Source organism: Ovis canadensis, chromosome 5 (genome assembly GCF_042477335.2).
Source record: "Ovis canadensis isolate MfBH-ARS-UI-01 breed Bighorn chromosome 5, ARS-UI_OviCan_v2, whole genome shotgun sequence".
NCBI classification, from domain to species: Eukaryota; Metazoa; Chordata; class Mammalia; order Artiodactyla; family Bovidae; genus Ovis; species Ovis canadensis.
The window spans coordinates 70,807,246-70,834,103 of NC_091249.1; the positions used below are offsets into that span (position 1 = coordinate 70,807,246).

Consider the following 26,858-nt stretch of genomic DNA (forward strand, 5'->3'; position numbering starts at 1 on the left):
CAGGCTTCCGTCCAATGCCCACCTTGCCACAGGGGTCCCCTTTTACTTCTCTGAACACATGTTCTTTTTGCTGCTACTGCTGCACATGTTAATACATCTTGGCCTCTGCTCTTCAACATAGCTAAATCCTACTAAGGCTTCGGGATCTAGCCCATTCACCTCTTCACCTGAGATGCCTACCCTGTCCAGGTCACTCTCATAGCAAACTCTTCCTCTGCAGTGCTTGTCACAGTCGTAGATTTATCTTTGTTAGTCTGTTGTTAATGTATTTCATCAGATGGCCTTGTTACTCCACATTCCTGGCACCTAACCCCATGCCAGGCATACAGTAAGTGCCTCCCAAAACATCTACTGAATAAGGGGAAAATGACCACACAATCCACCTATCTATTGCCAAGACTTTCCTGAACATTACAGCTCCTCTTTGGATTCTCAAGGATATGTCATTTCACATCAGAAATGTGGTTGGTCACCCTTGTGATGAGTGTAAGAAATGTCACTGCTAGGCCAAAGATATAGGAAATTCCTTTTATCAAATATGTCATTAGTACACTGAAGTAAGTATTATGTGGAAGTGAACATAAAGGGGATGTGAAAAATGATCTTATGCCAAAGAGGTCAGCTATGGTGTCCTAATGCTTTACTAGTACTAATTGTTAAGATCACTGTTATCAAGTAATTTTGCTTTATTTCACAAAATCACAAATGCTACTACTAACTTTCAACCTCTCATCATTGTGCCTGGATTTTATTCAACAAATATTTACTGAGCACACTCATTGTATGTCAGGCACTGTTTTAGATTCTGGGATAAATGCTGAGCGAAAGACACAAGTTCTCACCTTTGAGGGGAGGAGAAGCCAACACAGATTGATAGTCCTTTCGAATGAGTAAATTGCAAGTGAGTGTGATTAGTTTTGATGAGCAAAGAAGTCATGTGCTATGGCCCAGTGCTCACATCAGCACTATTTACAACAGCCAGGACATGGAAACAACCTAAATGTCCATCAACAGAGGAATGGATAAAAGAAGATGTGGCCATATATACAATGGACTATTACTCAGCCTCATAAAGGGGTGAAACTGGGTCATTTGCAGAGACGTGGATGGACCCAGACAGTGTCATACTCAGTGAAGTAAGTCACGAACAGAAAAACAAATAACGTATATTAACGGATATATGTGGAATCTAGAAAATGGTATACTGCTGCTGCTGCTAAGTCGCTTCAGTCGTGTGTGACTCTGTGCGACCCCATAGATGGCAGCACACCAGGCTCCCCCTGGGATTCTCCAGGCAAGAACCCTTGGAGTGGGTTGCCATTTCCTTCTCCAATGCATGAAAGTGGAAAGTGAAAGTGAAGTCGCTCAGTCATGTCCGAATCTTAGCGATCCCATGGACTGCAGCCCACCAGGTTCCTCTGTCCATGGGATTTTCCAGGCAAGAGTACTGCAGTAGGGTGCCATTGCCTTCAATAATCCTTTTTGCAAAGCAGAAATAGAGACATAGAGAACAAACGTATGGATACAGAGGGAAAAATGGAGGTGGGATGAATTGGGACATTGGAATTCACACATATACACTATTGATACTATGCATAAAATTGAAAACTAATGAGAACATATTGTGTAGCACAGGGAACTCTACTGAAGCACTGTGGTGACCTGAATAGGAAGAAAATACAAAAGGGAGGGGCTACATGCATATGTATGACTGATTGATTTTGCTGTACGGTAGAAACTAACACAACATTGTAAGGCAACTATACTGCAATAAAAATTAATTTAAAAAGAAGTCATGTGCTATGGGAGTGTGATCATTCCCACTGTCTCAGCATGCTCTCAAGTGATCCAGTGCCTCGCCAGGATAACCTGCATCATTATTGCTCTGTGGTTGCATGTCAAGTGGAACACAGTGTTTTCACTTGATTAAGGATGAAAGGATTTTACATTTTAATGTCATGGTCTCCCATAAGGATTTATATGTATTTACTTCCTTGGGTTAAATAAAAGACTAGGGAAGATACCAGGTCTATCTTTTCTAAGGAGTCATTCTAATCCCTTAAAATCTCTAGTGCCAATTTTGATGTACCCCCGAAAGATCAAAGTGCCTTGTTCTCAAAGATGCCTATCTCAACAGAGCATCTGTTTCATACCAAGAGAGTTTTCATTGAGTGGTTTTGGTGATAAGCACTGCAAGGAGTAGTTACTGTCACAGAAAATTTTAAAGATACTTACAGAGAGATTGTAAATTTTGCAGAGGTTGAGACAAGACTCTCTTGAAAATCAAACCTTAAGGCTTAGGGCAGTGTTTGGAACATAACTGGCTCTCAATATTTATGCGTTACATGTTTGAGCAAATAGTACTACTTTGAGAAAATCAGCTAGTAGAAGCTTGGGACCAGAGCAGAAGAAAAAAGAGAAAAATTACTACTGTAGGGGCTTGCTTAGCAAGAGGAAAAGTCACAAAGAGAGGGCGCCAGAAGAGTACTCTCTTCATCCCGTTTGACAAAGATGGTAGATCTAAGAGGGGCTAGAGCTGGGAGAATCTCAGGGACAGAGAGTGGCACCCTGAGGTCCCACAGCTCCAGACTATGCTCCTGTCCACCATTTCCAACAGAGAAGAACAATCAGCAGATTGATAAATTCTTCCATTTACACCTCTGAACAAATAAACGAATTGCATCTTTAACCTAACAAATCATAGCTTGATTATAGGTCATTAGTGACCATTAATGCATGAAACTGTTTGCATTTCACTAGTATATCTGAATTATAGCCTCATCTTTCACATTAGCTCAATCAAGCTTCCAAAAGGAACCCCACCCCCCAACTATTGGGGCCTCAAGCAGGACTTAAACTAACAATTAGCCTCTGGAATTCAACTAGGATGCAGAAGAATTTATTATTTTAGTTCACTGCAGATCTCCCTAGTGTAGATTATAACCAGCCATTCCCTGTAGAGTGGAGGCATGCTCTCTGTGCCCAAAGAGCTTACAACTGCCTCTCTCTGAACTTTCTCAATTATTCTCAATGGTGGCTAATCCATTGGCCAGCAACGTGGGCCTGCTTGTGTGTCACTAGTGCAGACAGTCCTAAGTTCACAACAACACAGTGGCTGATTAGAGTGCAGATAAGACTGTCAGACATTGAAGTGACAGGAAGAGAGTCTATCTGGCAAAAAAGTAGAGGCAAGGTTGAGAATATATATATATTCTTATATGTATATGAGAATACGTGTGTGTATGTATATGTTTATGCACACATATTCTCATATATATATACGGGTTTCCCTGGTGACTCAGCTGGTAAAGAATCTCTCTACAATGTGGGAGACCTGGGTTCAATCCCTGGGTTGTGAAGATTCTCTGGAGAAGGGAAAGGCTACCCACCCCAGTATTCTAGTATTCTGGCCTGGAGAATTCCATGGATTGTGTAGTCCATGGGGTCTCAAAGAATCAGACACGACCAAGTGACTTTAATATATATATATATTTTTTTTTTTTACACACACACACACACACGTGTGTGTGTGTGTGTGTATGTCAACCAGGTGGCCCAGAGATTTTTTTTTTTTTTTTTAAGAATACATTTGGGGCTCTGAATTATCCCTATGAGAAGCCAAGACCTTGAAAAGAACTGGAGAACTGCCAAGCCTCCATTTCACTTTGTGCCAAGCAGTCATAGAGGCACATGGAGTGATTAACAGAAATTAACGATCTCAGAAATGTTTGAGGACTTTCTAACATAACAATTGTCATCTGGGAGCAAATCCATGGTCCAGTTCATCTAATGTTCAGTTGCTTCAAAAAATATCCCCTAGGGAATGCCACTTTTGACTACTAATGCGCTGAATCCATGGAATTAAAAGGGACTGCTAACAAGACAAGTAATGGAAGCCCACATATGGCTTAAACCATTTTTACTTTTTATTCTAGGTTAGCTGCCAAGCTCAGGACTCACGCTCAGCTCAACATGTACAATGACAGCAAAGAGTCCCATGCTGCTTAAAAATCTGAAATAAACTGCCACACTCATTTCTATATCATCCCTGTGAAAAAGTTAGATTATGAACAACATAGTAACAGTAGAAAACGCAGACTCTAGAGTCAACTTCTGTTTTCAAATCCTGGCTTTTCCACTTACTAGCAGGATGACCTTAAGCAAGTCACATAGCCGTTCTAAACTTCACTTTTCTCACCTGTAAAACAGAGATAATAAGGATGCCTACCTTATCTAGAGATTATAAAACTCAAGTTGGTAACTAATGTTTAGAAATTCTTTAGTATGTTTAAACATGGTGCCTAATAAGTGTTCAGGAAATGTGAATGGCTATTGTTTACCTCCTTTTTCCTCTCCCTACCAGTCAGGGCCACCATCTTTGCCAGAACCATTATCACTATCATCTTCCCCGCCCCCTCTACCCCCACCAGTACCCACAGGAAGATAAGGAAACTAAATCTCCAAGATGGACTTTTTTCTGAAGTCAACAAACTAAGTCAGGTAGGACTAACCCATTTTTCTTCTGACCCATACCATCATCCCTACCTGGAGCACTTCATCCCTCTTCCCTTCACCTTCCTCCTCCTCATCCATCAGGTCCCAGTTTAGCCATCTCCTCCTTCATGAGCCCTCCTCCATCATCTCACAGTGCTTTGTCTTCCCCTCATCACAGAACTTCTCAGACTACATAATGACTGCCTGTTTTCTGTCTGGGTCCCCCATGAGGATTTGAGTTCCTCTAACAGAAGAGTCTGGGTGTGTCTACTATACTTCTGCATCCTCAATACAAAGCACAACACACAGTAAATGCTCAGTAAATGCTGAGGAAAGGAAGGGATGAATGGCGAACTCCCTTCATGCCAATCTGCTGCTACGTCTCAAAGTCTTGTTTCTCTTTGGAGCACAATTTAGGCAATCAAAGATTGCAACACATGACTTCAGGCCCTATACTGCTATTACATAATTTTAACCTGTCATTGAAACCTCAAGGCAATCTTAACCAAATTCTAGCAGAGTCCATTTCTGAAGAAAGTAGCTTAACTTGTGAAAATAATGCCTTGGATGGAACTTACATTATGTTAACACATACATACACATTCATTTCATACCTTATGCTTATTTACGAACCTTAACCCCTTAGCATTTTGAAAGGGCACAATCTTCTTACTTTGAAAGTGCTTTTCAGCAACATGTGGACTTGATGAGATATGATGAAAAGCCAGTATTCATCCTTGCAATTTTCCCTCCAAACAAGCACTTAATCTTTTCACTCTGAACCATGGGGGAGCTTTCTCACTTGCAGCCTTAGTGCTCTTGGAAATTTTGAGTCTAACATAATACAGACCCAAAAACATGACCAACCAACCAAATACTTCAGTCCTTCCCTCCCCTCCCTCTCAGAGGAGGTAAAGAAGGCATAAAAGTTGGAAGCTTCAGGGAAATCTATTCAAAGTTCATGTAATCTTATCTCATTAAAGTACTATCACTGAGGAGAAACCAAATAAAACTCAGCCCTCCCTCCAATCAATACTGTATTAGAATGCACTGAAAACGTGATTTGGTTGGTAGGAATGATAAAAACGTACACTGAAATTACAATGAAATATGTGAATACTGGAGTGGGTTGCCATTTCCTTCTCCAGGGGATCTTCCCAACCCAGGGATCAAACCCGGGTCTCCTGCATTGCAGGCAGACGCTTTATCCTCTGAGCCACCAGGGAAGCCCCATACTGAAATATACCTGTTATTAAAATAAGTCAGATGGAAAAGTGTAAATTTTTCCAGAGCAATGAAAGAGCTGAACTCTACCTCACATCACAAATACCCACAAGGTATTATTTAAAAACAAACCCTGCTCTCTTATTATCTTATTTTAAGAAAACACATTAAGGAATTTAACTTGTATGGAGTTTATATCAATGTATAAAGCTAAGGTTGTTTAATTTCCTTGGGACACCAATGCCTGACACATCCTTATTTATAGACTGATGGAGAATATGCATAAACACATATACATACACATAAATATACAATTTGCTTTCTTCTCCTGCTAAGTCATTGACCACCTTTTCTGTTTCATTTCCCTATAAAAAATATTTATTTGGAAACTCTTCTTTCCCCATTCTTTTTCTCAAAAGGGACTCTTCTGTCTTCCTCTTCACCCTGTCTCGAGTTCTTATCTACATCTGTTACAAACTCCACTTCAAGGGAAAAATCTCTGATGATTCTCTTTTCTTAAAATAGTTCTTTTGTACTAAATTGTATTTTCCAGGGCCCCCAAATTGCAGCCACATGTCAAGGCTATAAAGCTAAAGGGTCTCCCTGAACAGTTTCAAGAAACAAATAAAAACAAGCCAGCAAAAGTCCTCATGCTATGTCCTCCAAATCAGGTGGGACTATTTAGGGGTTATAATAAAAGGGATTTCAAATATTTAGTACAGGTTGGAAGATACTGTCTTTCCCACATAGTGATTTCTAGATCTGCTTTCTAATTCAAAATTACTCATTGAGTAAGATGCTTCATTCTTCATCATACACAGATTAAGAAGCCCACATTGTCTTTCTTTGCTGACCTCAGCTCTTTTCTTCACCTGGTTCACCAGCCTACTCGACATGCATCTCTAGCGTCTCTAAAGCAGGGTCTATTCTTATCTTATCCAATCCCTTTTTGGTCATTTCTTGGCTAATTATTATTTGTCTTTGCCAGATACCAACACATCTCATCAAAACACATTCTTAGTTCTATTATAAAATAGTAAGTTCAACGATGCTTCCTATCTATACTTTGCTTTCCGAATGTGAATTAATAGATTTGAGTCCCACAGCACAACTTTTAAGGAATGGGAACTGTCTGACACTTCCATATGGCTATTTTATTAAGAACAGTAGGTATAAATAATAATACTAATACCTTTGTTTCCATAGGTGATTTCATCGGGATAATTCATGCTTCATTATTGTGCCACTATTCTCTGTCTTGGGTTCTCCCTTGGGTCCTGTGACAAACACGGGGTTCAGATCCAGACTCCAGGAGGCAGTGAAGCGACAACGTTTGTTAACATACACAGGTGCATTACAGACTCCCCAGGTCCCCCCTTCCAGTCTCGTTCTGCGAGGTTGCTCTTGGCCTGTCAAAATCCAGGCTATTGAAGGACCACCACCAGCACTACAAAACCTCTCTGGGCTTCAGCCTCCTTAACACAAAGCGCGCTGCCTTTGGGTTTGGGGGAAGAGTGTTTATCAAAACGTTGCTGTGAACCACCAGCAACAGCACCTCCTGGGAAATCCTTAAAAAGCAAATGTTTAGGCCCCATCCCAGACCTATTACATTAGAAACTCTGGGGGGAGCCCAGCAATTTCTGTTTAAGGAACACGTCAAGTGATCTACTAACATAAGAGTAGAAACAACAGTCATATGGCTTCTAGGGAGTTTTGAGAAAGTTTGTGGTTAGGAGAGCTATCTTCATATAGTTAAAGAGGGATCATGTGCCCAGGACTAAGCTTTTGAGGTAAGGTTTCATACTGTGGGGCTAGGAGCAATGGTGAAAAAGAGAGACCACTCTGATACACAGAACAACTTATAAGCAGTTAGATGCACTCAGAAACAGAAGTCACGTCACTGATGAGAGGAGGCTCCCTTTCTCTTGAAGTGTTCGGAGTTATAAGATTATACTCTAGCAGAATCTATGAATCAGGCAAAATAAGAAGTATTAAAAATAAAGAAACAAGGTTTTTTTCAAAACTAACAAAATTAAGTCTTAATAGAAAGCTTCAAGATGCCACTAATATAGAAAGAGGTTTATAATTAATCTATTATTCATTTTTTAGTATCTCAAAGCTATTACCTTTAAAGACTATCCTATTGATGGTATCTAAAGTAGATAATGGATTTTCATTTCTCAATGTTTTATCTCATATTTAGAAGAGATGAGCAGTTGGCTAAGTCTCTCATAAGATTCCATTTATTATTTTATGAGCTTATATTTATTATTTAAAAGAGACCAGTCACCATTAGCCAGAACTGATACTAGATCAAAGGTTAAGGTTGGGTTATTAACCTGTTTCTGTTTTGTAATCAAAACAACTGTCATTTGACAGCAATGATTTTGCTTTAGGACAGTTAAGTAACTGAAGTAATATTCGTGAAAAGACAACCTAACATGATTTAGTCTTTATTACATGCTACATATTTGGCACTGTCCTGAGCACATTATATACACTGTAATACATATTTAATACTCACAGCAACCTTAAGAAGTTAAGCATTGTTAGCCTCATTCTTACTCCTTGGAAGGAAAGTTATGGCCCACCTAGATAGTATATTAAAAAGTAAAGACATTACTTTGCCAACAAAAGTCTGTCTAGTCAAGGCTACGGTTTTTCCTGTGGTCATGTACGGATGTGAGAGTCAGACTGTGAAGAAAGCTGAGTGCCAAAGAATTGATGCTTTTGAATGGTGGTGTTGGAGAAGACTCTTGAGAGTCCCTTGGACTGCAAGGAGATCCAACCAGTCCATCCTAAAGGAGATCAGTCCTGGGTGTTCATTGGAAGGACTGATGCTGAAGCTGAAACTCCAGTACTTTGGCCACCTCATGCGAAGAGTTGACTCATTGGAAAAGACCCTGACACTGGGAGGGATTGGGGGCAGGAGGAGAAGGAGATGACAGAGGATGAGATGGCTGGATGGCATCACCAACTCGATGGGCATGAGTTTGGGTGAACTCCAGGAGTTGGTGATGGACAGGGAGGCCTGGCATACTGCGATTCATGGGGTCTCAAAGAGCTGGACACAACTGAGAGACTGAACTGAACTGAAGGAGGAGACACCTGGGCTGAGAAGGGTTTAATAATTTGCCCAAGCTCATAGAACTAGTGACGGATGGAGTCCAGAGACAAACTCAGTGGTTTTCAGAGTCAGAGCTCTTAATGCTTGGAGTATACCTTTTAGTATACTTCTGAACTCTAGGCACTTGGAGGGCAGAAAGAATGTTTGGCCCAGAGCAAATAACACTTAGGATCATTTAAGGCTTCTAGAAATACTAAAGACAACCAAGCAACCATTTAATGAATGTTCAATCTATTTTAGGCACTGAACTGACCATTGTACAAATACTATCTCACCTGATCCTTACAACAGCCTTAGAAGGTGGTTACTTTTACTGTCGTGATAGTGGTGTCGTTGTTCAGTCGCCAAGTCATGTTCCACTCTTTGTAATCCCATGGACCGGCAGCACCCCAGGCTCCCCTGTCCCTCACCATCTCACGGAGTTTGCCCACGTTCATGTCGTGATTTTACATATGGGTAATTATAGTTAGAGGATTTAACTATTGAGCCCAGCTTCTTAATAAAGAATACACTGCTCACAGAATTAAATGCAAAGGAAACAAAATAGGTACTTAGCGTGTAAAGACCACTCAGTAAATCTAACTTCCCTTCCTTGGATTATGTTTCCAGGGGATAAGGATGGTGTCGGTAGTGATGAATTCACTGTCTTTCTTGCCTATTTTCTTATTGTCCCATATGGCAGCTGTTTGTGAGTTAGAAATTTGAGTTCTGTATTCAGTCTTGAAATAGAACGAAGTCCACTGTTCCACATCTTTATCATCACCAAACTCTACCTCTTTGAGGCTTGCACCACTGGCCAGGAGTGTGGCCCAAACCTGCCTATGTGGCAATGGTAACAATAAATAACCTTGGGAATGAGAAATCCCACAACCAAGACCAACAATCAAAGGTTAATATGCCACACTGCTCTACCCAAACAACCTGGTGCTAAGGATGAAGGTGGCCAATGCCTTGCAAAATGAACACCCTTTCCCCAAATTGCAAGATTTCATCTACTCAAGAGTTCAACGAAGCTTGATTTAAGTATTCTAATCTCATGGGAAAGAGCTCTGTTTTCGGAATCAGAATCTAGACCTCAGTCATATCTCCACTAGAAACCAGCCACATGATCGTGGACAAGTTGATGAGCTCCACTGGGTCTGTTTTCTCAGTGAGAAGATGAGACAAAATAAAACCTGCTCTCCAAATTTGTGCCGCATAGGTAAGAGTTGAGAAAATACTTTGCAGAAATATAAAATTCCATCAGAAATATAAGAGGGGGTTATTATTTCAGTAACTCCTTCCTTGCCTAAAATTTGGCCACTGACTTAACAACCTGGTTAGCCAAGTTGGTCTACTGGAAGACTAGTTTGAAAGGTAGGAGGAAAGGGGACTATTTAAAACTGATAATTAGTCTTGGTACACCAAGGACATCCATGGAACTATCTGCCCAGTTGTTTTGATGGTTAAAAGGGACTCATTTCCCATGGCCTCACTTCTCTATGAAAGTTGAAAGTTCAAAGTTAAGTCGCTCAGTTGTGTCCAACTATTTGTGACCCCGGGGACTGTAGCCCACCAGGCTCTTCCGTCCATGGGATTCTCCAGACAACAATACTGGAGTGGGTTGCCATTTCCTTCCCCAGGGGATCTTCCCAGCCCAGGGATCAAACCCAGGTCTCCCGCATTGCAGGCAGACACTTTAACCTCTGAGCCACCAGGGAAGTGTGCAGTGAATGTTCCTACGAAGTAGACTGAGAAACCTTTCTGTGCAAGCAGAAAGGATTATCAGCAAACCATTATGTCACTAAATAAGACAGAGCTACTCTTGGTAGCTCCACAAGTGGGGGCTCAATATATTGTGCCAAAGACACCTTTAGATTCCTATTCAGGTTTCAAGGTGCCAAGTTATTCACCTTTGCCGTCTACATCAAAAAGTAAAAATTAGCCTATATGCGGATTGGTTGGGACAGCTGTAACAAGAGACAGGGAAAAGGGCATTTTTATGTAGGGAGAAAAAGAGAAATTTCATCTGGAATTTAACCTGGAGAGGTGAATAAAAGACAGTATTTAGTACTATTGATTGCTTTTACATCTTATTGAGAGGATTCAACTAAGGGATTCAAGAACAAAGAGATTAAAATCAAGGAAACAATGTCTTTGGTGCCTTCACATTCACCTTGGGCTATGGCTTCCTCTCAAGTTATCTGATAGATTAAGATGGCTTTATGATGTGACACCATCATCCTGCTTTTCCTATTATAGCACTTTCCTTAAAATATTTTGTGATTAAGACAAAAAAGTGTACATTTTCCCTAGGCCTGTATTTGGAAGGTAAATTCACTGTTGTTTTTTTTTTTTTTCAAGTCACTAGTCGTTAAGCAATAAAGCTGATGCCTTGATCAGTCGCTCAAACTCTGTCTTATATCATCTTACCAAAGTTTACCCTCAATATACAAAAAATAGAGGTTATGGAGGTTGCTTAGATCATGGTCAATAACTGGGAAGGAAACCCAGGCTTCTCAGACATGAGACATGCCAAACTTTTCAAAGTCAAGGCCATCTCATTTTCCTGCTTCTGTCTCTCTGATAAAGCATACTTTTGCTCTATACTAATAGCCACTCTGCAATATACTACCCTTGACCAGCTGCCCCCAGGTGCCCCCATTGCCAGTGGGCCTGGTTGTCATGAAACTACTGATTAAACATTTTAAGACTGGCTTAGGCAAAACATGCCAGAAATTCCTTCAGGGTAATTAAAACTACGTTCTGTGTCAATAAACACAGACGGTGAGATTCTTTACGTACAGAGCGGCTGGCTCCAACCCACAGGATTTAGGACATTTTTTCTTCGATGACTTTTCCATCATTGCAATTGATTTTCACTGACTCCTCCAAGACCCTTCTCCAGCCACCTTATGAGATGATAGGTTGAGCTCACAAGTATCGTCTTACCCTTACTGTTTAAGCCAAGACACAAGACCAAAGGAGCTCTAAACCTAAGAGCCAGGCTCATTGCCAAAGCGCTTTCACTTGAACCTACAGGTAAGAGAACTTCAATGGAATTCTTGCTACAGAATTTGACAGTGTCCACTTTTCACTACTCTTCAAACCGATTTTCATTTGAAGAGTTACTAATGGGACTTCCAAGAAAATAGGAAGAGCTCGGGTGAATATTTAGTACATTGATAGCCAGAGACTTATTCCTCGCACATAATAGATACTCCATGAATTATTTTTCACTACAATGACAGCTTTATAATTTTTAGTGTGTAAACAATGCATATAGGTATTGAAAACTGTCATTCATTAGAAAAGATAAATAGTAAAAATAAAAGTTCCATTAGCCCAAGATAACCATCATTGGTATTTTGATGAGTCTGTTAACTGAACTCTCACAGTTCACAGAGAAATGTATATGGGAGAAATTACACTATATATACTTGTTTTATCACCAATGTGATGAATTTTTTTAAATTGTCTTTTTTTTTTTGCTCACTTCTCCCCTCCCCCTCATAACCAATATTAATAACTCTTTATATACATTTTCATTGGGATGCTATCATATACCAACTCATATGGTATGAATGACATTTCAGTTGCTCAATCAATACTTGCTGAATGGTTAAAGAGTAAAATGAACAAACACATTAACAAATGAATGGATGAATGAATAAATAATAAGCCATGCTCTTAATGAGCTGGTACAATTTCCAAGTGACTGCAGAAACATACAGCACAACTTTTGACGTCAGCCCCATTATCTAAGCCCTAGAAGAAGTATGAGAAACTGGCTTCAACATGTTAAATAGGGAGCCCCAAGTTCAAACTCCCACATGAAGAATATGTTACTGGCTGCTGTCCTAACTATGGAGGCATAATCAATTTATTCTCCAACTCAGATCCAGGTTAACAGCCAGGTACTAAACACATGGACACCAAGCATTACACTGTCCTCTGTAACATAAGCTACAGGAGTAAAGATGTGATGACTGTGTTCTCAGAATTTCTTTTCAATTGGGAAGACAAAATTCAGGTCTGCCTCTTCCTGACAGGCTGTCTGGACTTGGACCTCAGTTTTCTCATTTATGAAATGGGGATAAGACTATACATCTAAGATTGTTGTGATGATTAAGTCATTGAAATAGTTCAGGGGAAATGTCATTGGAAAATGTGGGTTGGAGGCAGGTCATGTAGGTCCTGGGAAAGTGACTTAGAGGAACAGGGAAGCACGAATGGCTGAGGTGGTGGGGGACCCCACACAAGCCAGCCTGTGTGGCTTGAAGATCCGTTAGGAGAGACTCAGGTAGACAAAGGGACAGGCAGGAAGACTTATAAGCACAGGAGAAAATGGTGAGCAGACTAATCTTCTCAAAGTCCAAACCAAAGGAGGAAGGTGTGTTTTGCCTTTTCAGCACGTGCCAATGTCTAGATCAAGGCATCCATATGAGCAACTCAAAGGCCTGCTTGTCAAGTAACTGGAAAAGGGCGGGGGAAGGGGGGGGAACCTGGCCTGTGCAATGGGCTCAAATCCAAGTTTCTTAGACTTATAGGAAAAATTCTGATCGGAAAATTTCCATCTCAAATTGTGCTGAGGAAGCTTAGGGACTGAGTAAGCATGTTGGCAGCAGAAGCCCAGGATGATAATCAGATTCCTCTTGCATTTTTCGCTACAGCGCACAGAGTTCTTCAGGTCCTGGAGAGACCTTAGTAGGCTTTTGATCTCTGACCCTGCAACGGGTCAGGGAACCTATAAGGAAATACACTTTGTACCCAAATGGAACTGTGCCTAAAACTTTCCTCTTACATCCTATGAAGTGACTAGAGGGTTCTAACTTCCAAAGCATAGTATGTTAGTTTCACCCAGACTAATCTGACAGATCTGGAATGGGATCAGATATTAATCATTGCAAGAGACATCAGTTGGAGGCACTAAACTGTCCCAGTATCTCCTGTTACGCTCACGTTCCCAGGACAGTTCTTCTCCCTTGTGTCACATCTTTTTCTTTTAAACTAGCACCACTGATGAATTCCTAGAAGCTTGTTCCCATGCATTTGCCCTCCCCTAATCAATACTCTCACTCCACCCCACCTATGTTGGCTTCATAGCCAGCAGAGAAAAGAAATGAAAGGTAGATTTTAATATTACCATCTCAAATCATCACTGAAACGTGATGCTTCTAGAAACTGTTTTAATATTTTTAGTCTTCTGAGGAAGCAGCTGGATTGCCTCCTCACCACACAGATCTTTACCCATTCAACTCACCTACTAACCAAACAAATCTTTATCCATTCAACTGTCCATCTCTTCATTTATCCAGCCAGCCAGCCAGTCAGCCAGCCAGCCAGCCAGCCATATATCTTTTAAAGTCTATTTATTAGGCACTTAGGTCACAAACTGTGTCTTATTTTTTAATACTTCATAAAATTGTAAATAAAAAGTGAAAAAACTCAGTATTCTACAACAATACCTCCAGATAGTTCAAAGGGAGAAAAATGCCACAAATATTCAAGTCAAAAAGAACTGAGACTTCAGACTGACTCCAACTATAATCCCCAAAGGCTGGTGAAATACAGAAAGCCAATACAGGGCTGACTCTAGAACAACATGTAGTTTGAAGTACCCAGGTCCACTTAAACATGGATATTTTTAAAATAGTGAAATACTTGAGTACCACACAGTGTGTGGCTGGCTGAATCTGGATGCAGATGAACCGGGAGTATGGAGGGATGACTATAAATTATATCGAATTAACCTCTGCATTGTTCAAGGGTTGTTAGAGGGGCCAAAATCACTCACCAAAAATGCAATCCCAGTGGTAGTTTATACGATTTTTACTTTTCATTGCCATACAATCATTTTCCCAATTTGGGGATGTCTGGAAATCTTGAGCAAATAAAAGAGTCTAGGTTTCTCAGATTTATTGGGGCTCAAATTACATTTACCACATATAGTATTAACAAGAAAAAGTTAACACAGCTTTCAGAAATATCAGATTTGAACCTCACAAGAGGCTAGTTCATTAAACAGCCATACAGGTTGTCATGGTGGGTCAATCACTCTTGGAAACTACCTTCTCACCAATTTGAGGAAAATTAACATTTCTGGGTCACCAGGTTCCACGTACTCATCTACAACCGATGCCCTGGAACCAAGAAAGTCATTTGATTTAATATAGGTGGGCAACTAAATCCCAGAGGACAAGCTACTCACCCATGTGTTTAATACATGGCTCCGCTGAGCACTGAGCTTGCTTTCCCACGAGGACGGAAAAAAGCACCAGGGCTTTCGGGAAGGATAAGGGCAACAGGTTCAAATTAAAGCTCCACGATTCTGTCTTTATGACTTCCTTTTCTCCTGATTTTCACCCCATATATGTTCTCTAGGATGAACTTGAACACTTTGAAAATGTGTGACAAGGTAAAGCAGAGGAAAAACACAGACTAGAAAAAGTGGGAAAGAGCCAAAGCAATTACAAAAGTGCTCCTTGGTACAGTACTTTAAGAAAGCAATTGATTAATATGATCTAGATACTTAATTGTTTGTACCACTTAACCCAGCAATCTTGACGTAGACATTTGTCCTAAGACACTAACCAGAGAGATGATTTAGATACATCCAATCATTTATCACACAAATATTACATCAAAATACTGGAAATCGTCTAAACGTCCAGCATTGGGTGACTGGCAAAATTATAGTTTAACTATGGGATGTTACAGAAGAATGCTCACAGTATTGTGTGTGGGACCAAAACAAACAAAACAAAAACAGATATGATACATTTTTTCATATAATTCCTTTATTCATCCATCCATCTCTCTCCTCTCTCTCTCTCTCTCTCTCTCTCTCACACACACACACACACACACACACACACAGAGCCTGGAAGAAAATACATCAAAAAATGTTTATATGATTATGTTTGGGACTAGAGATCAATTCTTTTCTTACACTTTTCTTTATAGTCCTAGTTTCCATCAGTGAGCACATATTTTGTTCTCTCACAGCCTCTGTTCTTTTCCTACATAGCATTTAACAAGATTTATGTTCATGCTCTTATGTTTGTGTATAACATGTATCTTTCCAAAAGAACACAAGTTCTATGAGAACAGAGTCTGCATCAGGTTTTTGTTTTCTAATTACATACCTGGATTTTTTCTTTTATTTTTAGCATGGTGCCTTGTATATAATAAGCATGTTTAAAGTGACCACTGAGTGAGCAGTCACAGGGACACTACCCGGAAGACCTGTGGGACGTATGCAGGTTCTAATGGACATCAGACAGTCTGCTGTCTCTATAGTCTCCCGCTCATTTGCTCAGGAATACAGCATTTCCCTTGCTTGCTTTTGCCTCCTAAGAACACAGTCCACCCTCCATTAGGAATGCCTCCGCCACTGTTCTCCACCTGTCGGCATCCCACCAAGACCCCACCTTCCCCACAGAACCATTCCTGTTCAGGTGAGTATCTTGTAGCACTTACTGCAGTCACTCACTTGGAAGATCAACATTTTTTAAAACTTTATTGTGTTCCAGTTTTTTGAACAGGAGTCAGCAAACTACAGTCTATGGGCCACTACCTGATTTTATAAATAGAACGCTAGAATGCAGCTATGCCCACATGCTAAAGTGACAGAGCTGAGTAGACTATATGGTCAGGAAAGACTAAAATACTTACTATCTGGCCCTTTACAGGACAAGCTACTGACCCTCTTCTCAAGTATCCACATACTTGTGTAAAGTGGAGATAATCCCAGATTTGTATCCTATTAGGAAAATCCCATGGAGAGAGGAGCCTGGTAGACTACAATCCATGGGGTCGCGAAGAGTCGGACACGACTGAGCGACTTCACTTTCACTTTCACTTTCATGCATTGGAAAAGGAAATGGCAACCCACTCCAGTGTTCTCGCCTGGAGGATCCCAGGGATGGCGGAGCCTGGTGGGCTGCCGTCTGTGGGGTCGCACAGAGTTGGACACGACTGAAGTAACTTAGCAGTAGCAGGTTATTCTTAAGGAAATATGGGATCCAAAGTACATGTCCAAGAGCTTTGTGAAAAAAAAAATTATTATAACAGAACTAAATTTGTTCTTAAGAACATACATTTTGGGGTCAGACATATGTGCATTCAAAGTCCTGAGGCTGCTGATTGATGCTAGACAGCATATACAACGTCTCTAAGTTTCATCATATATTCCCTCATTTGCTTAATAAACATGTAACGAGTGCTATTTGCCAGATGTTAGACTAGGAGATGGATAATCGACAGTGGTGAATAAGACCTAAAAGTCTCACCTAATTCAGCCTTAACTGAATTAACGTTAACACAGCTGAGGATTGTTGTGAGGATTAAATGGTACACCCCCACCCCACACCCATTATCCTATGTATACACACGAATGTAGCACACAATATATATATACATAATATATAATTCATCATATATAGTATAAGCAGAGTTCTTAACTCAATTCCTAGTACACTGTGAGCACTCAGTATATGATGGCTCCTCCTCCTTATCATAATTACAACAGAAGCTCTTTTAATAGATCTCTAAGATGACTCATCAGATGACAAAATGCTTTCAAGTCCCTCTGTAAAATGTGTCTCCAGCATGTTCTACGTTCACAGCTAATTTATTAGGCTCATCTCTGGTCCACTGGCTCACTTCCACTTCTTTTGTTTGAGCTGCATGTCGACTGAAAGTCAGTTGTATTGGTTCCCAGATCCCTTGAGGTCAGTTGTACTGGTTATTTAACTGAATATCATGGACAGTGATGACTGTCTCACATGAAAACTAAGTTGAATGCTTTCAAAAGATGATCAAAAATTGTTAATTAAATGTGGGAAAGATAAAATATGGGGGACATTCGTGAAAACCTAGAAGGATCTGTACTTCAGATTGCTTCTCAGGGGACTATACTCTCATTCAATCTCAAGGAAACCAAACTCAGACGTGGTCTTTGTCATTTTGGGTGTGGTTTGTGCCAGAAGAATATGTGCCCCAGTCAACAGTCCCACCCATACTCAAAGATTAAGTGTTGATTCTTCAAGAAGATTTTCATCAAAATTAGGCAATGCTGCTTAAAACAGGTGTATCAGGAACTATACATGATATTTAGTAATATCTATAAGGAAAATAATCTGAAAAAGAATATATATCAGAATCACTTTACAACTGAAACTAATACAACATTGTAAATCAGCTAAACTTCAAATAAATTAGTAAATATAATAGGTGTATCATTTTTATGATTCTCTGCCTTAACTTTTCCAATTTACCACCAACTACTGGTTCCAAATGCGTGGAGAGGGATTCTTTTGTATGTATTCTGTGCTCACATATAAACAATAATATGTCAGGGGCTTCCCTGGTGGCTCCAGCGGTAAAGAATCTACCTGCCAATGCAGGAGACACAGGTTCGATCCCTGATCTGAGAGGAACCCACATACCACAGAGCAACTAAGCCCTCATGTGCCACAATTACCGAGCCTGTGCTCTAGAACCTGGGAACTGTAACTACTGAGCCCGCCTGTTACAACTACCGCAGCCTGTGTGCCCTAAAGCCTGTGCTCCGCAACAAGAGGAGCCCACACACCATTAACTAGAGAGTATCCTCCACTCACCCAACAAGAGAAATCCTGAGCAGCGATTAAGGCCCAGCACAACCAAAAACAGATAAATAAGTATAATGTTTAAAAATATATCATGCTAACAGGGGGCATGTTGCCTCAGTCTGCGCCATATTTTACAGGTAAGAAAAGAATCAGAGATGGAGGGTCTGTTCTAAGGCCTCAGAACCGGTGTTGCTGGAGGGGGTGTCTAGAGCCAGGCAGGCTCTAATTCCACTGTCTCAAGGGAGGCAAATGTAGCACAGACTTGCCCAGTCTGGGTACTTATATGATTAAGTACCTTTTGAGAAGGACAGAGCAACATCTGCTCAAACGGATGGAGAGGTGCTTGAGAGCAAGAATTTCTATTTCACCACACTCCCATCACCACCACCATAGCAGCTGGCAAGAAATGCGATAAATAATTTTGAGGAATTTTCTTTCTTACTTTATAACAGTAGAAGAAACTGGGGCTTCCTGGTTTCTGAAAGAACCAAGTTTACTTGGGATTTACAACCTCCTCCATGGAGCAGACAATAGCGAGGGAGACAGTCTATTGTGCCTGTCAGATCATGTCACTAAGAGCTCAGCCTTACCAACTGGCACTTGCTCTTGCCTGTCGGTGCGGCAAGATGAGCAGTGCCCTGCTCACCAGATGGTTATTTGTTCCACCAGCCACCTTTGCTGCATCCCTGATTCACTCCAGCCCAGGACGGTCTCCAGCATTCGTGCTGCAAGGCAGCTCCTGCCAATAACTTTGCCAAATGGCTCCTCTCAAAGTCATGGGCCGCCCAGGCAGGCTGGCTCCTCCATCTGCAGCAGCTTTTGGCAAAGAGATGCTTCTCATTCTGTCTCCACTCTTGGCTGCACCACAGCCTTCTTGCCAGGAGGATGGTCTGACCCATCAGTGCATACATTTTAAGCCTACGTCTGTGTCTCCCAGGCTCACCCCCAAGCACAATGTCATAACACACAAAACAGAGCCAAGTGATCACAAATACAGGCATAGGGCACCACGGAAACTTAGAGCCAGAAAAATCCACTGATAGCTCGCCTTCCCTCCCCCATCTTCAACCTCATTTTAGTAGATTAGGAAATGGAAGCCAAGAGAATAAAAGCAACTAATTATGGTAGCAAGACTGAGAATAACATGCAAGTCTTCTCATGGGCATTCCAAACTACTGCCTAACAATAAAGACTGCACTGCCTTATTTTTCCTCTGTTCATTTTCAAATTCTTGATAAAAATTAGACCCTTTGTATCAGTAGTGATTCAAAGGAGAATTTCTTTAGAATAATGAATAATTTTTTCCTGTATCAATATCATGCCTTTTTTTCAAAACAGGAGTGTCCAGGTACTATACTGACAGACCTGGAAGTGACTTCTGTTCTGCCACCCACTCTTGGGTGACCTTGGACAAGGAATCTCACTGTTTCAAATTTTCACTTAAAGAGGTATAAGGACAGTATCAACGAGAAAGATACTTTAAATCTCAAGTTTATTTGTGGCACAAAGCAGGTCCTCCACGACTGCTAGTCATCAACATTGTCTTATATGAACACTCAAATCCACAGTGGTTGCAGAACATATATACTATCCACATATATATAGGAATGCCAGATATTTCTTATATTAAGAAGTTCAAGTTCATGAGGTTAAAGGACTTATCCAAGGTCACTTAGAGAATAAATGAAGGACCAGAGATACCTTCTTGCTATTTTGCTAAGAAATGAGAACAAATATCTTGGCTTTGAAAGATGATAAAATTAGGAAGGAGAACGTCAACAAGAACACACACACACACACACACACACACACACACACGAATAATCACTCCAGCATCTTCTATAATATAAAAAACTGGAAGCAATTTTCCATCTGGCCACAAAGGAACCACTAAATAAACTATGGTATAGCCATACCATGGTGCACTAGGCAGCCATTAGAAAGAGCAAGGGAGATGTAGGTGTCCTGACACAGAAAGGTCTTTCACATACATCGTTGAATGGGAAAAAAACAAAGCATAAATAAAACAAACAATATGCATTCAGTTACATGAAAAAATAGTCTTTCCCTCAATGTGTATCTGCACCTGGATATGTAAATGTATGAAAATGCATACGAAGTTGGCTATGAGGAAGCTTAGCAACTATTGACAATGGCAACTCTGGACAAGGAAGTGGGTGGGTGCAGGGATGGATGGTGATCCATGCTTTGTTTTTATCTACTTCCATAAAGCTTGAATCTTTTCAAGTAAGAAGGCATTTCTGCATTATTTGCTTTATAAATAAAGACATCAAGGCAGAGAGGAACATGAACGACAACAGTACAGCTGTCGTGAACCAATGGTCCTCCTAACTTGGGTGTCCTTGGCCCCAACTTGACTTCTGCAAAGTTACATGAGCAAATGCTGTTCTCCTCAAGTTTCTTGTTCAGCTCTTCTCCTCTTTGGTAAAATACTTCCTGGTGGTATTTTGTAGTTAGGGGTCGAGGTTTTTCCTTTCAGACCATCTGGGAGCACTCAACATTTTGCGGCAATATCCCTCATTAGAACCGTTTACAGCTTTTCCATACTCAGCACCCTGTGCATCTGTTGAGGGTCACAGAGCTGAGCCCCCAGCATTAAGCAGAGGAGGTGACCTGCCATTCTGTGACTACTTCAGGTTCATTACTTAATGGATTCTCAGCAGTGAAATCAGCTATGCATGATGGAGAAGGCTGTCAGTAACCCAGTGTCAAGTACACCTTGAATACACGGCCTCATAGGTACGGTACTCTTCGGCACACTCCTTCTGGCAGACCTCATCCTTCTCATGTTAAAATCCTGCCTGCAGAGGGCCCTCCAGACCCTGGGACTCCATGCATCTTCTCGCCCCTTCATTTCTTCACAGTTGCTGGAATCAATCAGGCCTCTCTCCTCTACAGCATAGAAATGACAGTCTGACTTACCCCTCTACATGCCCATCCTTTTCCATTACCCACAATGATCCTTTCTCTAAAGAAACCATTAATACTAATTAGTTGTCCATGGATTTCACACATTCACATCCTATCATCACCACTCCCCACTATTTCGATAGTGAACTTGGAGCATAAGAATTCAAGGGTTCCTGGATTATTTATGACAAAACTCCTAGTGGTCTTGTAAAAAGAATCTGTGCTTCCAGTGGGAGGGTTATGTCAGGATTGGATTGTCAGGTCAGAGCTGATTTTTAGCTTTATTCCAGAGTTCTATTGGAAAGGCAACAGAAGAAAACTGGATGGTAGAAATGAAGTCTGGTGAAAGCAAATTTATCTTTTTAATGGGAGATAGGTAGAGAACCACTGGCCAACAAAAGTCCTTTGACACCCCTACCCTTCACTTCAATGCAAAAGGACATCAGCCATCATACAGCTGGCTCTGGTCCACTCCTTTCACTCCAGGCAATTACATGAGTTGCCATCAGCTCTGGAGAAGAGATGCCTGGATGGTTCAGTGGAAACTTCACTGTGAGGGACATGGAGAGGGCTATAAAAAGCCAGGTAACTTTCATATTTTGATTGCTCAATTTCATATTTTCTTTCTTTTCTTATTATACACACGTGTGAGTGTGCTCAGTTGTGTCCAACTCCTTGTGATGCCAAAGACTATAGCCCGCCAGGCTCCTCAGTCTATGGGATCTTCCAGGCAAGAATACTGGCTGCTGCTGCTGCTAAGTCACTTCAGTCGTGTCCAACTTTGTGTGACCCCAGAAATGGCAGCCTACCAGGCTCCTCTGTCCCTGGGATTCTCCAGGTAAGAACACTAGAGTGGGTTGCCATTTCCTTCTCCAATGCATGAGAGTGAAAAGTGAAAATGAAGTCGCTCAGTCGTGTCCGACTCTTTGCAACCCCATGGACTGCAGCCTACCAGGCTCCTCCGTCCATGGGATTTTCCAGGCAAGAGTACTGGAGTGGGTTGCCATTTCTTTCTCCAGGGGATCTTCTTGACCCAGGGTTGAACCCACATCTTCTGCCTGCATTGGCAGGGTGATTCTTTATCACTGTGTCACCTGGGAAGCCCTTATTATAAATAGAGGAAAATAAACCTACAGGAGTAAGTTAGCTAAGGATTCTGGCATCATCAGCTAGGGGAATTCAGCTCCCTCCCTGTGGAAAAAAGAGGAAGGCCCAGACACATGCACTGCCTTACTGGGAAGAGATGGACCAGGTGAACTGAATGGCCACCATGGGAATGTATGCAGAGTGTTGAACACAGCCAGCATTTTCCCCCTAAATTCCAAACAAGAGACAGCAGGGATGGGCAAAGAACTCTTGCCTAGATCCAGGCAGCCACTGATTCCAATCTGGTTCTGCCACTTACAAGTATGCGACCTTATACATAAATTTCTTTGCTTCTCCAAACCTTGCAATTTCTTATTCTGAAAAATGCACCTAATGCAACTATCCTCTCAGAGTTGCTTAAGGTGATGAAGTGAGTAAACACGTGAGAAACATCTACGAAAATGACTGGAATACAGACAGAACTGAAGAAACGTTCGTTCTCTTCCCTTGCCTAAGCATCTAAACTGGACCCTTAGTTTCTTCATAAATGCAAATGCTAGAATTTAGGAGTGTCAGTCTACAGCTGTGCTCTTTTCATTGAGCATTACCAGTATTTTGACAGGACTTGCCTAATATTATTCACCCCAGGTTTATTGGTACATTTCTGACCAGCCCTCATAAAGGGCTGGGATAGCCCCTAGAGACCTGAATGCTAATAATGAATACTTGCTAGTGATTTTCAATGCACTCTGGTTATTTCGTTTAGTAGCGGAACATTTCCTATCCCTGGAAAGGTCATTTATAATACTGTAAGGCAGCTTCTTCCCACCTTCCATTTCAGATTTTTCTGAGAATAGCAGAGAACTCAAACATTCATCCATATGCATTGGAAATACTATTCTGATCTTGCATTTGCATAAAAATACCAAAGCAACTTAAGGAACTATTAATACAAGGCAGCTCTCCATCATGACACCACATCTTTTTACTTTTCTGATGCCTTTTCATTAGCTTCTTATGAAAAGTCATTTTCATGTTTCTTCCTAGTTTTATTCATTATAGCATCCCTCTTTTCTTGACGGTGCATGGGATGGATAGGGAGAGAGGAGGAAGCAGGGGCCTTTACTTTCTTACTTTGATTCTTGTGCCCCTAAAGAGCTGTAACATTTCACAGATCACACAGATCTCACGTTTGGGGGCCCTGTGAACTCAACTCACCCAAGACTGGTTTCTTCTTATTCTATCACATTTCTGAGAAATGGCCATACAGGGTTATTTGAATAATTTAAGTGTGTGGTTAATTATGCTTATACCAAGGTACTCTGTTCTGTTATAATTTTGGCTTTATATGAAGCCAAGATCAGTTTCCTTGAAATTTTTCACCCACAGGGCTCAATCTGCCATGGAGGGCTCTTCTAGGCATCTCAACTGTTCACATACTATTAAGTGCCTTTAATATACCCACGACACCCCAAATTATGTATCTAGTCCAGATCTTTCTTCTGAGCTTCAGAACCAATATCCAAAGCTTACTTGATAGTCTCAATATGAGGCTAGATGACTCACACACCTCATCAGTTTCCAAAGTCATTTTTCCAGTTTCAGTGAACAGCCCCATCATGCATCTGTCCTCATGGCAAGTCTTCCTTGACACCATCTCCATCATTTCTCCATCTCCACTTAGTCTATCACACCAAGTCAGCCTGATCCATTCTTCTCCTACAATGTATCTCAAATCTACGGAATTATCTCCATCGCTACTCGTGCTACCATCCTACAGAACAGCTATGGCTTCCTAATTGTCTCCCTGCTTTCACTCCAGTTCACTTCCTAGCAAGCTCTCTGGCCCCACCCTACACAGCAGCAAGCCTGAGCTTTGCAAAAACTAACCTGATCATATTTCCCCCCTGATCAAAATCCTTTAATGGTCTTCGATCCATCTTTGGCTAAGGTCCAAACTCCTTATGGTCAACAAGGTTCAACGTGACCTAATCCCTAAATACCTCTCCAGTTTCTTTTCTGAAACATTATGAACATTTTTGAACAGATAGCAAAGTTGAAAAGAAAAATTTCAGTGGATATCCACTGACCACCTGGATTCTACCATTAACATTTTATATTTGTTCTATCATCTGCTTGTCTATTTATCCATTCCTCTCTCCTAATATTAATCTTTGTTGGTTTGGTCCATTCCAAAGTAAACTACAGGCTTCAGTCTCATGTTCAGCCCTCTTCCTCTTGTTCCCTACACTCAGCCCTAGGCATCTTCTCATTCTTTGAATCTGTCAGACTATTTTATATCTCTGCACTTTGGACCTACTGACCCTTTTACCTGAAATGTCTTCAGCTCCTTCCTGTTCATTCCTGACTTATCCCTTGGTTTTCAGCTTAAACTTTGTCTGAGGCAGTCCATGAGCCTCAATCTAAATTATACCTTTCTCCTTTACAAATCATCTCAAGGCTTTTCCTGTGCTTTTCTTGTACTTTTCCTGAAAATCACTCATCACAATTGGAAGCTACACAATTCTTTGGAAAATTGTTCATTTAATGTCTACCTCTTCCACCAGATTTCAAACTCCATGAGAACAGACACAATGTACTGGAGTATGCAGGATCACTTCTGCAGAAAGTCAATTAATAGTTGTTGAAGGAACTAAAGTCAGAAAGCATCAACAGTTACACAGTAATAATGATATCATATTAATATAATAACTATACATAGACTAGAGGTTAAAGCATCTGCCTGCAATGTGGGAAACCCTGGTTCAATCCCTGGACTGGAAGATCTCCTGGAGAAGGAAATGGCAACCCACTCCAGTATTCTTGCCTGGAGAATCCCATGGACGGAGGAGCCTGGTGGGCTACAGTCCACGGGGTCACAAAGAGTTGGACATGACTGAGCGACTTCACTTTCACTTTCTTTCATACATAGACTAAGTAGATTTGTTCTTCTTTTAAAAATATGTACCAAGTAGTATGGGTTTTTAAAGGCCTCTAAGGAAAGACAGAACTTGCTGCCAGAATATAACCAGCAAGTTATTTTTGAAAGATATTATGGAAAAACCCGAATGAACTTTTCAGCCAACCCAATACATTAAGGCAAATTGCTAAGAGGCTATCCACAGCTACTGGATAAGCCAAGAAGAGACTGTGCTGGGTTTTAGGGATGTCTCTCCTATTTCCACTAGCCCTTCCCTCAAGATCACTCCAAATCAACAACAATGCAAGGAAAAACATTGTGCTTGCAATACAAATGCAATTTAAGTTCAAATAGCAACAGCTATAATTACTGAAGGCATCTGTCAAGGTCTGGCTTTGTATTAGCCACTGTCTTGAGTGCTTTTCCTACATTGAAAGTGAAAGTCTCTCAGTCACGCCCAACTCTTTGCAACCCCATAGACTATAAATTTTTTTCCCCTGTGGCATAGGTTCTGCTGTTATTCCCATTTTATGGCTAAGGAAATTGAGAAAAGAATAGTTAAACAACAAATTATCTGACTTCGCCTTCTAACCAGATTGCCATTCCTGTGAACTCCTTCTGTGTAGAATATTTATTCTGCCCCATGAGAATAGAAGTATTAATCTAGAAAACTCTGATTGCACTATTGGAGAGGGAGTTTTAGTTGGTTCTAACAAATCAGAAAGATAAAAGCCAAGCCTACCAATGCTTTTCCTCCTGGATAACACTATATGGACATTCTCAAATGATCCCTGCAAAGAATTTTCCCTCAGAAGGGAACATTATTTACACACACAGATAAACCACTGTGATCTTCCTCATAACAGGAGCTAATAGTTAAAGAAAAATGAAGCTGTGCAGAATTTTCTGATAGAAGAGCACATCAGACAGTTTAGAGTCGGAAGACAAATTTTACCCTGACTGTGTGACCTTGACTAATTAGTGTCATCTCTGGGCCTCAGTTGCTCAGTTTTCTTATTAAAAATGGAAATCACAAGATCCGCTTAACTGGGTGTGGACATATTGAAATGCTACTTACAAAAATCTCAGTACATACAGTGCTTGGACAAGAGAGATGCTCAAAGACAGCAACTTTTAAAAAAGGGAGGTGAAGGTGGTAACTTCATACTCAGAATAAAACAAAAGTTATAAGAAATGTTTTAAATGAATGCACATCATGCATTCTTTTCCCACAGAGAGAGAGAAAGAGAGAGAGAAGACAGAAAAGCTTGGGAAAAGTGTCCTTTAGTATTTGCATTGCTCTTAGCTGGATGAACTTGCCTGCAGCTACCACTTATAATGCAAATTGAGCTTGGAGTCCTTCACACTAACTACACAGCAAAAACCTTTCAGCTTTAAATAGAATACTGCAGTGTGGAATGATCCGAGCAAAGGGAAGAAAAATTCAGACATAAATGCAAAGGAAATTTTGCAGGAAAAA

At 40.8% G+C, this 26,858-nt stretch overlaps 1 protein-coding gene across 9 annotated transcripts in view; it reads right to left on the reverse strand.

Moving 5' to 3' along the window:
* Positions 1 to 26,858, reverse strand: part of PPP2R2B (protein phosphatase 2 regulatory subunit Bbeta) — a 478,597-nt gene that overhangs the window by 288,003 nt on the left and 163,736 nt on the right. For 4 of the 9 annotated variants that reach the window (XM_069592347.1, XM_069592346.1, XM_069592345.1 and 1 more), the window contains one exon: positions 6,911 to 6,995. The exons of the other annotated variants lie outside the window; for them this stretch is intronic. In XM_069592347.1, the coding sequence (XP_069448448.1) occupies positions 6,911 to 6,947 (37 nt within the window). In that variant the 5' untranslated portion in view covers positions 6,948 to 6,995. The remainder of the gene's footprint in view (positions 1 to 6,910; positions 6,996 to 26,858) is intronic. 9 annotated transcript variants of the gene reach the window in all.